Source organism: Neltuma alba, unplaced genomic scaffold (genome assembly GCF_004799145.2).
Source record: "Neltuma alba isolate B1F8T4 unplaced genomic scaffold, ASM479914v2 tig00011547_pilon, whole genome shotgun sequence".
Classification (NCBI taxonomy): domain Eukaryota; kingdom Viridiplantae; phylum Streptophyta; class Magnoliopsida; order Fabales; family Fabaceae; genus Neltuma; species Neltuma alba.
In genome coordinates this window covers 60,985-75,215 of record NW_021636208.1, presented here as the reverse complement: position 1 = coordinate 75,215, position 14,231 = coordinate 60,985, and the positions used below count along the sequence as shown (strand labels likewise).

The following is a 14,231-nucleotide window of genomic DNA, read 5'->3' as shown; positions in this document are numbered from 1 at the left end:
TATGAATTGGATGTCCATATATTGAGAGCAAGGACTAGAAGAAGACAAAGGGAATAGGGACTAAATTCATGAAGTCATACTTTTGTTTTTAATAGAGACTAAAGCTAGGGACATGTACAAGAGTTAATTAATTGGATCTATACGTATGTTTATACATACATACATACATCATATTAGATAAACCATTCGATTCTAAATGTAAGATCTATTTTGTAATGAAAATTATTCCACAAAATAAATCTTATATTAATAACTGGACTTACATTACAAAATTGGCCTTATATTAAGAGACAGAGGAGGATATATTTTCAATATATCAAGCTTTGAGAGTTATATATTAGCAGCGGTATAAACCCCACAAATGTTATCAGGTGATGTCCCACATTTTTTATAAATTATAATGCAAAGATGATTAATTAACTTAAACATCATTGGATTCCACTTCTGTCCCTTCAGTTCAAACATCAATATATATATTTATATACATATATATATATGTGTGTGTGTGTGTGTGTGTATCTATCTATCTTTGACCAGACCACCTTTTTTCTTTGCTGATGAACATAGGCATGTAGGGGACGGGCTTCGCTAGCTAGTTGTTTTCTTTCCTTTTTCCCTCTTCTCATTTTTGATCAGATTTAACTTAATTAGCTACTTTCAAGTAAATACTTCTTGTCACTCTAGCCAGTCTCACTTTTAGGTTACTGTCACTGCCAAAGATGAGAGAATTAACTTAATTAACTTATTCCTTGACTCTTATTTACTCCAGAAAGGTACCATAAAATATATCTGTTCAGTATCAATTTGGGCTCCAGTTTATTTCTCTTATTAATTAAGTGTCTGTACTGGTATCCTATGAGGTATCAAATCATTATATAAATATATATATATATATATATATATATATTCCTTATGACTACTTTATCTATATCTTTATTAGTATTCGTCTCAGTAGATTCTTCATATAGAATATAGCTTAAATACAGGAGGAAATAAAATAGGGAGAGATAGGGTTGCTTGAGCGGCCAATAGGTGATTTGATGTTTGATTATATGCATGATTCCTATAATCTCTTTTCCTAGGTATATTGAGAACCTAATTCGTAACAAAGAAGAAAATTGTGACATAGTCTGAATATTGAAAAATTCTGTGGTGTTTTGTTGTAAGTTATTGCATTCTGTCTAATTAACAGTTAATTAACTGATCCTTGAATGATTTTATACATACATATTTCATTGAATAATATAAATAATATAGAGTAGTGCAATATATTTGTGTGTGTATGTGCGCGCGCGAGCATATCATTGAGTAAATGGTTTGTTGCAATAGAATGATGATAACAAGGTGGAGTCAATTAGTGATCCTCTCTTTTGGGTTATATCTGAAGAAATATTCTCTCATGCATGAACAGCAAGAGGATATATAGCAACAACGAATAGAAGGGTCCTTAGTTGATTAAGGTGGGATTTGTTTCCATATTTAAAAGATCTAATCATAGGATTAAATTCTTTAATTTGGGGATCTCTGTAAATATAATAACTAAAGTATATATAGAAATATATTACGGGCCAATTTTTAGACATATATATAACCAAATGCGTAAAAATGTTATACATAAAGTGTGTAGGATTTGGAGGTTGCTAGATTGTATGTAATATTACATTCGGCTCTTAGTATGATATCTAATTTGCAGTTCAAATTGAACTATAAAACTAGATCTTATAGATCAATCAAAATATACTTGTTGGATACATATGATATAACTGAATTTCCGTATGGCAGTATACGATGGCATGAATTTGAAGCTCTAGCTAATTTGAACATTACTTTCAACATAGTTGTTATCAGTAGCTAGTCATTCATCCCAGCTTATTCGGCAAGAATTTACAAAAACAGTGAAAGAAACATCACCATTTAGCAGATTCTGCATCTTGGGTGAACTATTGTTATACATACAAAAAGAACTTTAGTTCTATATGTTTTTTTTATATGTGAGCTTTATATATATATATATATATATATATATACTCACTCCTCTAATGTTTAATATAACACCTAATTGGGGATTTAATGTTAATCATATATGTAAAACATATTTTACATGTTTATCAATTTTTTTCCAAATTAATCCTATTAATATTCCTCCATTAATAATAATTAAGTAGGAGAAGGAGGGATGAAATTAAGAAAGATGTTTAGAGTGTTTTAAGGTTTGAATCCTCTCAGAATCTTTCTTTCTCGTTTTCTTCTCCGCATATGATCTTTTACCATTGGATCAAACAATAAATGGTTCAGATTCCATACTTTCTAAAACTATTATTATAACATTACATAAACAGGAGAGAGAGAAGGTGGACATATGCTTTTTAAAATATTAGATCTGAACCATATATTATTTGATCCAACGGTGGAGATGAAATTCAGAGAAGAAAAGGAGAAAGAAGGATTCTGAGAGCATCTAAACCCAGTGTTTTATAAAGAATGTATCATATTAACTAATTTAACTAATATCATTAATCTATTTAAATTAGGTAATTAGATCTTATATTAAGGGCCGAAGGAGTACATATATACATCATAAGTATTCAAACTTAGTCTTGATTATTGCTTCTTCTTGTCTCAAACATAAGGCATTACCTCTAGTCTTTATGATAATTAAAACCCAGTTGACTAATTTGATGATAGTAATAAAGTAAACAAAATCAGTTAATTACAACATATGTGAGGTGATCTTTCTCAAATACTTATATGTATTATTAGATTATATATCAATTTATAATTTAAGCAAATTAATTTTAAAAAAGTGATAAATATAACTATTTAAAGAAATTTATTTATCATTCTTAATCTCCTTAAATTAATCAATCAGGGGAGGTAGTACAAATAGAAGCTTTGGTACGGTGAAGGATTTGTGGCGGGAGAGTATCCTCGCAAAATTAGTGAGGAATGTCAAATTAAACCAGCCTAAAATTCTTGCCATATATATGTGAGCATATAAATCTTTTAGCCAGGAAATAGTGAGGTTTAAGCCGATAGCTTGCTAATATTGCAATTAAGGAACATAATCCATCTCTAATCTGTCACTAATTTTTAAGAGGAAATAGCAATAGCAGTGAGGTTGGGATATTCTCGCTAAATAAGTGAACATATCATTATCCCTTGCTATTTATGTATATATAGCTTTCGTTAATTAGAAAAGAAATAATAAGCTTTTGTCGTTGAAAATTGAAATTTAGCATTATGATGTTTAGTATCGAAATTAGCGAGGGATTTCTCACCGGCTAAAATTGCAATTTTCCAGTGCTGATACGCACAAAATTATAAGATTATATAAATCAAGAATAGAGGTGATGGCTCATGAAATTGGATTGCTGTGGTTATTCATATGTGGTTGATAGGCTTATGCATCTTTTATGGGGGAAAAAAAATACTTTTTCGGTTTTTAATGTAGAATCTAATTTGATAGTTGATATTAGTCCTATATACAAGACCTATTTTACATGTTTATCAATATTTTTTCAAATTAACCCTATTAATATTCACTCAAAAATAATCAAGTAGGAGAGAAAGGGAGAGAATTGAAGAAGATATATAATTAGGGTATTTAAAAAAATCATATTAACTAATTTAATTAACATCTTTAATTTATCCAAATTAGTTAATTAAATCTTATATTAATGACCAGATGAGTAATTTGGATGATGATGACTACTTGGATTTTTAAGAGCTCATGCTAGTACAAGCATTATTAGAAAAATGCGATCTAGTAAGAGGTCTTTTATTCCTCTTTAGATCAAAATATGAGGAAAATATGAGGAATTTAGGGGGGAATAGCTGCAATTTCATCACAAGTATAATATTAATAAAGTTGACAAAGCTCACAATATTTTGGCTCAAATCAACGAGTTTCTAAAATGTTTGAACCAAATTGATTTGGGTTTGCCACACAAAGTTATAGAAATTGGAAATAATGCAATTGTTTTAGAGGAAGCAAAACATTTTAACTGTTATTGTTGATGTAGCTAGTTTCATTCAACGTACTAATGCAATTTGGAAATAAAAGTTAACAGCCAACCCACTGTTGTCCCAACAATATGGGTAAATAATATTTATTACCTTCAATTTTAATTATAAGACTTTATTTATATATTACAAATCAGAATTAAGACCTTATTTGTATATTATAAATCAGGTCTTACAATTGGAACCGAGAGTAATAGAAAAGAAATGGTAAAAGAATACTATGAACATAACAACCTGTTGGATAGATCGTTTGATATATATGAACAGCTCACTAAGCTTTCAAATTGAAAAAAGAAACTAAAAAAAATGTTATTTGTAACTCATATATATACAGGTGATCGAATATATTCCCAAAAAATTGAAAAAAGGAAAAAAGGATAAAGACCTCGGTGCTTGGAATCATATTCTACAGCTTGCCAGTATCTCTCTTTCTGTGTACTCTGTTCCTTTGTATATCATTCCCCACTTTTAAAGAATATGGGAATAACTACTATATGTATTAGGAAAAAAATAATAATTACTAAAAAGTTTGGTAACAGTAGAGTAATCTCTAATAACTAGTTATAGGACAAAAACTAATAATTGCTTGCTTGATATTAAGATTTATTAGTAATTATTTTCTTTCTTTAAAATCTCATTATAATTCTTCTGAGAATATTTGCTTTATGAGGAAACACTTGGTTATTTCGTATTCACTCTCACAGTATCAAAATTATAATATTTTTAGAATAAATTACATATCATAATACTATCTCTAATCCTTAAAATAAGTCACGGTTAACTATCTCTAATCCTTAAAATAAGTCATGGTTAACTAATTTGAAGAGATTAAAAAAGTTAAATAAATTATTTTAAATTATTTATATGTATCTTTTTTTTCAAACTAATTTACTTTACTTATAATAAGTATTTTAAAAAAATTATGTAATATATACTATAATTAAGAGATTTATTTAGTTTTTTAAAATATTTTTAAATTAGTCAATTAGATTTTATATTAAAATTTAAAAAAAGTACGAGGTTTCTTACCGTGGATAGGTTTAAAAGTCTGGGTTTGGTTGGCTAGTTCATCCATGTAGAAGGCTTTTATTTCTTTCGCTCTTTCAAAAGTCTAAAATTCTTGTATCCTGGACTACGGGAAAAAAAAAAAAAATTATAAGACAAGTCTTATACGATGCATTCTATGAATACATTTCACAATTCCTTACGCTGGTTTGAATAAAACACACACAATTCCTTACAAATATATTAAAATAGATATCAAAGAGCACCAAACTTTAATCAAGGAAAAATTAAAACAAAAGACCTAAAAAGAATGATATTTATTAACAAAGATATTAAAAAGAAAAAATGGCAGAAAAATACTTGTTAAATTTCAAAATGACAAATATATGATTTTAACATATTTTAACTTGTCAAAATCATTATAAGAGTTAGTCAAAACCATTATAAAAATAGTATATGTAACTTACATGTCTTTTTAAAATTCAACAGGAATTTTGTTGTCATTTTTCTTATTAAAAATTATAATTATCTAAAAAGATTAGATATGAAAAAGCACTAAATTGCTTAACCTCCCACCTTCCCTCCGACAACAACTCATACTAGCAAATGGATATCGAAGTTCTTTGGATCCATGAACGCAGGCCCAGATTGGGGTAAGAGACTATTATCAATATATAATTTGATATATAACTTTATGAAGTGCTGGAAACTGGCCAGTTCTGTACATTCATTCGGTACTGAAGACAATTCAAGCTCATCAAATCCTATCCTGGCCAAGTTTATAGCCATTGGTGAAGGCTAAAAATACAGTGTGAACCAACCCTGTATGCATTTCATCGCTTTCCAATCTTGACGCCCTCACCAGGGGGTGGATCTTCAAGTAGCCATTCTTTTAATATGACTATTTGACTGACTGATGGGTCAGATTCAAGGGCTGACTTAATTATAATTCTCCTAAGAACGCTTTTTTATATTCACACGCACTGTCAGAGAGTTCGTGTTTAAGTGGCCAAAGCTCATTCTATTAAGACAAGGCTGTTGGTTGTCAAGAGGATTTTCTCTATCATTGAGCAGTCAGCTATGAATACTAAACCCAACGAACTCAGAAAACTAGCACTGGAAGCTCCTTTGACCTCCACTGAATCAACCCAACCGAGTTTGCTGCCCTTTGGATCGGGATAGATTCTACTAACCCTGTCAAATTACTCATTTGGTTTTATTTATAAAGCAGCGATAAAATATTATGTTGGTTTTGTTTATAAGTCAATTCATTGATTTGTTTTTCATTTATTATAGTTTACCATTTTGGTTCTTTTTATTTGTTATTTGTAGCAATTTCTCACATACCAAGGAGAGTATTAAATAGATGAAATTTTTTCACTTTTACCCTTATTAAGGGGACTATTAAATACTAATATATTTTTTCTCACCTATTCTTTCTCTTTATCTTTACTATAATTAATAGGGGCAGAGGAGTTGAAAATGAAGTATTAAAAAAGATGCAAGTGATAAATAGAAAAGACCAAAATCTCTCCATATAAATGACAAATGTGCATGACAAATTATAAAGATTATAGTGGTAAATAATTTTTTTTCCAAATGTATATAAATTAAGATAAAGTTAAAAAATTATTATAATTTAAAAGAAAATTAATTCAGTTTAAGGCTTTTTAAATATGTTGAAAATAATTTACAAATAAGACTAAAGAATACTTCTCTTGAGGGCGAGGTTTAGAATGAACGCGAAAAGGGGTTGATTGGCTTTCAACGCCGGGCGATGACTCAAGGCCGTCGAGATTTAGGGGACGGGTGGTTCAAGGATGAGGATGTTGGATTTTGGGGTAATTTAATGCTCTCTCCCATTCACCATATATGACATAACTCATTTCTGCCAAGACAAAAAAATCAATCTATAATATATTCTTCTGGTCCTATTTATAAATCATTTTCAAAATATTTCACATAAATCAAGAAAAACTTTAAACTTTATTTTCAACTTTATCCCTATTTAATATATACACTTTTAAAAAAAAAAACTATCTACGCTATAATAAATAAAAGACAATATAGTATATTCATGATAAAAATTTAATGAAATAACTTATAAATAGAACTAAAATAAACTTTCTCTCTCTGCCCTATAAATAGAACCAGAGGAATAAGTACTAATTAGTGCTTATTTATTAGCAATTCTGCCCTAAAATTAATGTTTAAATGTGGTTTCTTTTTTGTAATTTTCTCATTCATTTATAACTTCATTTGATATGAGTTAAAGTTGGAAGAAAATTTTTTTAAATTTGAAACAAAACTGTCATCTCTTGATTCTAACAAATTAGTTAAAACAACTTACACTGTGAACCACAAGGAGCACTTTTATTTTTATAATTTAATTTTTATCTTTTCAAGTAATTATAACTTTTAAAATCCTCGCCAATAAGTGTTATTTCTTATAGGTCTTTTAGTCTAATTTCCCCTTTAATTAATGTGAACTTTATATTTAATAGCGGTATAAATTATAAAATAATTATAAATTGAATAAAATCAAATACAAAATGCGATAACACCAATTGTTATATTCCATAGGGTTTACTTGTTACAAATTTAGAATGCCACTTGTAACAACCGAACAAGATTACGTGTCTATAAATACAATGAAAAACAGTTGATGCGTACAAATTCCAGTGATACTCATCTCCTTCTGACAATCTTCTCTCAAAATTATTTACTAACTAATTTAGTTATTCAAGTATAAATTTTATTTATTATCTTTATCAAAAGCGATAATAATACTTATTTTTACATCTCTCACGCTTATAAATAATATTTGTTTTGCTTTGTAAGTTAAAGAGTTAAATTCTTTTTAAATTATTTTAGTAAAAATAATTTTTTTGCCAAATGAAGGGTAATTTAATTACCAAGTGTCCCAGTCATCTTTTCAATATTAAAAGAATGACTGCTAAAATTTAAATCTAAAAAAATAAATCATAAAATTTAAATTAAAAATAAACTAACTAAAGAAAATAAGTACTATATTACTATTATTCCATCAATAAGTCAAATAAAATACTGTAAACATAATGATTAAGCTAAAGTTAGATTGTTTGCCGAGAAAATAAATTGAAAGTAAATAAGACTTAATTGCTATAGTTTAATTTATATATCTCTTTCTATATAAACTACCTTTTTTAAAAAAAAATTTCAATTATAACCAGACAGTTGTCAATTAATATATAAAACCATTATAATTCTATAATTTTAATTTTAAAACTATTCGGTTGGGATTTAAAGTCAAAATGTGATCACACGAGTAGAAAGATCGGAGCATCTAAAATCTGAATTGCTATCTCTTGTTCAGACCTCAATCCAAATTGTTAATTACGTGCAATAAAAATTTTAATTACATGAAACAAGGACGAGATTTTACTTGATCTGGGTGAAGGGGAAGGGGGTGATTTTAGGTGATGTGACTTGTGACCAGCATAATATTGGATTCAGTTGATTTTTGTTATAATAAAAAAAATGGAAGCAGTTCTCAAGGAGCATAACCAAATTAATAAGTAAATTTTTTTAAAGATCCAATGTTCATTTATTTTTCTTCTTTGTTTTATTCCTTTTAATTTCCTTCTTCTTATCCTTCATTCTTTATATATACAGTGATTTTTAAAAAAATTCAAAAACAAGCATCAAATCATCAATCGAATGCATATATATGAGATGATGCCTGATTTATAAGCCTTATCACCTCATTTATGTTTTTATAAGGTTCATGTGATTTCATTTTAAATCAAATCAATGATAATTTAAATCTCAAACTTTAAACAAATTATTTAATCCCTGAAACCTATAGTAATAATATAAAATATGATAAATATTTCCTTATGACGTCTAGCGCCGTTGATTAAAAGAGAACCTATTCGTTAATAATTTTTCAGATTTCCCCTTTCGGCATAGTAATTTTCCATCCTGGCGAATAAAAGGGTCATTTTCTATAGCTGGGAAGCATATCTTTTCCGGTGGTGTTCTATTAGTTGGAAAAATCGTGGGCAATTCTATTAAATTTATGTATTAATATATTTATTTGCATGCCAACCCATGAATTATAAATTATAAATAATACTATTTCTAAATAACTTTTGGGTTTACTCTAACTTCGCACGGATATTTGGGTTTAGCCTGAGAGGCTCAATGTCAATGGTGTTTATCAACACCATCAAAAATTATTGAGAGAGTTGCAATCAAATTAAAAAAAAAAATAATTATCAAAAAGTCCTAATAATAACTTAAACAACATGTAATAACAAGTCTTAGATTAAAAACTAACAATTTCTAACTTGTCATTAGGATTTATGGTTAGTTATTGTTCTTTATTAGGATCTCATTGTAATTCTCCCAAAATTATTTTTATGTTAGAAGGCAAAATTTTTATTTATATATATTTCGCTAAAATTAGGTTGGTAGCACGAACATTATAATTAATAAAAAGTAAAATTATATGGAGTTACTTCAACTGGAACATAAAAACTCAAGGGTAACCAAATAATAGGTAGTTTTCTCAAAAAGAAAACTGCAAAAACTTGTATTACTACGTTATTAATTGTTAAAAGATTTTAAATTATTTAAATTTAAATGTGATCCACACATATAACTTAGTAATATTGCATTCTTAATATGAGACCCAATTAACTAATTTGAGGATGTTAACTAAATTGCTAAATTATTTTGAAATATTTATATTTATTGTTTTTTTAAACTAATTTGTCTCACTTATAAGTTGATATATAATCTAATAATATATATATATGTATTTTAAAAAAAATCATATACTCCTCCGGTCCTAATTATAAGACCCAATTGACTTATTTGAGGAGATTAAGGAAGTAAGTTAAGTTGGTTATTTATAATAAATAAGTGTTGTTATTCCTAAATATCCTTGCTAATTAAGTATATTGGCTAAAACTATCATTATTAGAAGGATTATCTTGGAAAAAATACATAAATATAAGAGAGAAAATAGATTGGGTCTTATAATTAGGACCAAATAAAAAGTCAAATTGGGTCTTATAATAAGGACCGGAGGAGTAATATATTATAATTAAGATTTAATAATTTTCTTAATCTTTTTAAATTAGTGAACTGAATTTTATATGAAGGACCGAAAATAATAATACATATCAAAGTATCAAAGCCCTTTTAATTCCTGGCCTTGGCATCATGCAAATTCTAAAACAGGAGTTATATTATTGATAATCTCATAGTAAATTATAAATAATGATATACATTATATACATTTTATTTTATATTTGCATATTGATGAATATTGAATATTGGTTGGCAAAAAAAATTATTGAATATCGATTTTCTATTTATTACAAAATAATGTGTTTTATTTATTTTGAGATTCCAATTTCCAAGAAAAAAACTGTAGCCCGCATATTTGTCTTGCTATTATTCCTTCCCCTGTTTCTAAAATCCTCTGTTCTTTATACGTTCCCTCGTCCTCCTTACGCGATCTCTCGCTCTCTCTCGTCTCTGTCACAAGCACAGTTCAGTGCAACCGTCTCTTCTTCCTCTTCTTCTCCATAGCATATGGCGAATCGCAGTGAGATCCCTGTTCAATCAAATGCTCCAGAAATGGCTGCTCACAACAACATCATCAACAGCCACAACCATAACCCTTATGTTAAGGTTATGCCGCCCCCCACTTCCCCTGCTAACAACAAGAGTGAGTAATTCCCAAGAGATTTTGTTCACTTTGTAAGATTCCTTCTCGTTTCACTTCTGTTTCTATCTCTCACTTTATCTTCTACGATTTCAGCTCCCAATCCCATGAATACTATATTCGGTGCGGTGAATCGGTGTGGTAAGACCGTTAAGAAGGCAACGAAACAAGCAGAGAACATAGCTGACAAGTTCTGGAAACACAGTGAGTTTTTTCTTTGTCTTCACCAATACTTTCTATGAATTAAAGCAGCAAAAGAAGTATGTGAAACCATAGATTGCCTGTGAAGGCAAGTGAGCTGGAGCAGAACTTGGTCCATGCTATTGTTATTGATTATGATCACAATTTAAGAGCTTGATATGAAATGGTCTATATGGATATTACAACATAGAATTTCAGTTTTGGATCCAAGAGTACAGGAACTTTGTGTTACACATAAATTTTGTCTTGCACGTATAAAGAAAGACAAGTAAAGTATTACTTCCTCTGGCCTAGATATCTAGAAGCTATTCAGGATTAATATAAGAACTCAATATATTCTATCTCTGAAAAGTTGTGATTTTTTCCCTCAAACTATCCCCTTAATTGCATATATTAAGGGGTAGTTCTAATTTACTATCTTTGTTTTTCAACTAACTTTTAAATATAACACCCTAATCTTTACATACGTTAAGGAGTTACTATTAATGGGTAATTTAAACACACTTGATTAATAAGAGTATTTTCAGAAAGATAATACTCCTCCGGTCCTTATTATAAGACCCAATTTGACTTTTTATTTGGTCCTAATTATAAGACCCAATCCATTTTGTCTCTTATATTTATGTATTTTTTTCCAAGATAATCCTTCTAATAATGATAGTTTTAGCCAATATACTTAATTAGCAAGGATATTTTAGGAATGACAACACTTATTTATTATAAATAACCAACTTAACTTACTTCCTTAATCTCCTCAAATAAGTCAATTGGGTCTTATAATTAGGACCGGAGGAGTATCTATTTACCATGAATAACTAACTTAACTAACTTTTTTAATCTTTTCAAATTAGTTAACTAGGCATTATATTAAGAACGTGGGGTAATAAGTAGTTAAAGATGAATTTAGTTGTTCTGAAATTCTCAATGTGCAGTAAGATTGGGGTCTAACCCAGCTGATGCAGCAATGGCAAGAGTTGTGCAAGGAACAAAAGTGCTGATGACATATGGAGGGCATGACGGAGTATTTGAGAATACATTTGGGAGACTGCAAGGGGATAAGCTGTTGAACCAATATGCCTGCTACATCTCAACTTCTAATGGACCCATCCTTGGAACATTCTACATCTCAACCAAAAGATTAGCCTTTTGCAGTGACTATCCATTCTATTATTACCCAAACGCTCCTCATAATAGTCGATCCGTATACTACAAGGTATTTGTTACTTTCCTTCTTTCTTTGCCCCTCAAAACTTCACATTAGTCCTTGGCATATAGGTATTACCAGCACAAGTTTAAAGAAAGTATCTAACCAAAAACTAACTTATTGGATGGGAAGACTCTTTAAACTCATAAATCACATTATACTTGTGAGACTCCCCGACGTGAAACTCCTAACAATATGCCGTGCTTTTGATCCTATTGTCTTGCATATCAGTAGACATCTATGACTTTCTGTTTGCTACATTAGTATTCAAGATTCTTGACATCATTGAAGTCTTTGCCTTAAGGAGCAGTTAAAGCCCAAAGAGGGGTACTGCTAATAAGGATCAAGCTCTTAATTACTTGGTCGTAAAATGATTTTGATATCATATTAAAGACAACTCATGAATAGTTTCATATGATTCTTAAGACAAGGTGAGAGATTTTACTAGGCTTCTACAACTAACAATATTTCTGGTTGCATCTTCTAAAATGGTTACTGGTGTCCCTTCAGAGATTTTCTTTCTGTACCTAGAAGTTTTTCTTTCTAAATGTCTAATGTTATGTTCTCTAATATCAGATATTTGATTCTGTGTCTGATATGTGTAGGTGGTAATTCCAATGGAACAGTTGAGCAGGGCGAGTCCATGCACAACCAGCTGGAACCCTGCAGAAAAGTACATTGAGATAGTGACAGTGGATGGCTATGAATTCACTTTCATGGGGTTTATAGCATATGACAAGGCTCTCAAGACTCTAAATGAGGCCTTACAGCGACATCGCAACCATTCTTCTGCAACTTGAATGCTTCTTGCTGTTGTAACAACAACGCACTTTCCTCATAACAAAACACACAGCTCCGTAATTTATTGGGTGAAAATGGGATTTGGCACTTCTTGTTTAATGTTTCATTGAGTCATGTTTTATGTTACTTGAAAAACTTCCTTCAAATACTAGTAGTTTTATGTTACTCAAACGCACTTGTTTAATGTTTCATTGAGTCATGTTTTATAATTAACTAACTTATCTAACTTCCTTAATCTAATCAAATTAGTTAAATGGGTCTTATATTAAGGACCGGAGGAGTACTTCTTGTGGAATCTTATTCTTTTTTTGGGAGCACATTCTTTGCTTATTCATCCTAATGTAGTTGTAGAAATGGAAGTTGCTCTCAATACGTATAACCAAATTAACAATAATCTTATAATGAAAATCACATTTCGTAGATTCTCTATTAAAAATAGATGTAAGTTGCCTGGAGTTGTAAATAAGTAATTTATTTTGCCATATAAGTATAACATGTGTCGTATGATTTTTATTGTTATATAAAGGGCCAGAGTCCAAAAATAAAAGGTAACTTATGTCCCAAGAAAAATACCTGTTCATGGATTTTTTTTTTTTTTAAATTCAAGTATGATTCTAAGTTATTGTAAATTTCAGAATTTTGTATGTTAACGATTTTAATATAATAAATGATACTAAAAATTATAAATATTTAATTATTACTTAATTTCATTTTTTATATACTTAAAAAGTCACTTTTTATAAATAAAAAATAAAAAAGATTCTCAAGACCAAAAGTTAACATCATTTAATATATTTAATTTTTGTTATAAATATTTCCTGATGGCCTTAGTTAAAGGAGAACAAATTCGTTACTGCTTATTTACTTTTTTAAGATTCGCTTTTCAACATCATCATATTCCATCACGAAATTTGACAAACGAATCTGGAAAGATGGTTTGGCCAAAAAAAAAAAAAATCTGGAAGGATGGTGTTATTATATTCAACCTAATCCTTATCCTTATCCATGTAAAATTCCAATTGATAGTTTAGAATCAGATTGAAAGATTATTCACGCTAAGTCTTTTTGGTATGAGGAAAACGAAAAAGGAGGAAGGGAAAGAAAAATTTTAATGAGACTAATTAAAAAAAAATAAAAAGTGAAGTTAAAAAATTTTAATTAATTTTTATTACTATTTTATTTTACATCTTTTTTTAATAAAAATTTTATAACCCTACTTTACCATTTTTTAAAATCAAACTTACTAAAATTTTCTCTCACCTCCCCTCTCCTCCCCTT

At 29.0% G+C, this 14,231-nt stretch overlaps 1 protein-coding gene across 2 annotated transcripts; it reads left to right on the top strand.

The window, feature by feature from the left end:
- Positions 1-10,513: 10,513 nt before the first annotated feature.
- LOC114714878 (GEM-like protein 1) lies at positions 10,514-13,088 on the top strand. 2 transcript variants are annotated; one of them, XM_028899664.1, is made up of 4 exons: positions 10,514-10,750; positions 10,844-10,951; positions 11,911-12,161; positions 12,758-13,088. In XM_028899664.1, the coding sequence occupies exons 1-4, from the start codon at positions 10,615-10,617 to the stop codon at positions 12,950-12,952; spliced, it is 690 nt and encodes a 229-aa protein (XP_028755497.1). In that variant the 5' UTR covers positions 10,514-10,614; the 3' UTR covers positions 12,953-13,088. The 2 variants fall into 2 exon arrangements, with proteins under 2 accessions (XP_028755497.1, XP_028755495.1); XM_028899662.1 differs by having other exon boundaries at positions 10,515-10,750; positions 11,881-12,161.
- The last annotated feature ends 1,143 nt before the right edge of the window (positions 13,089-14,231 follow it).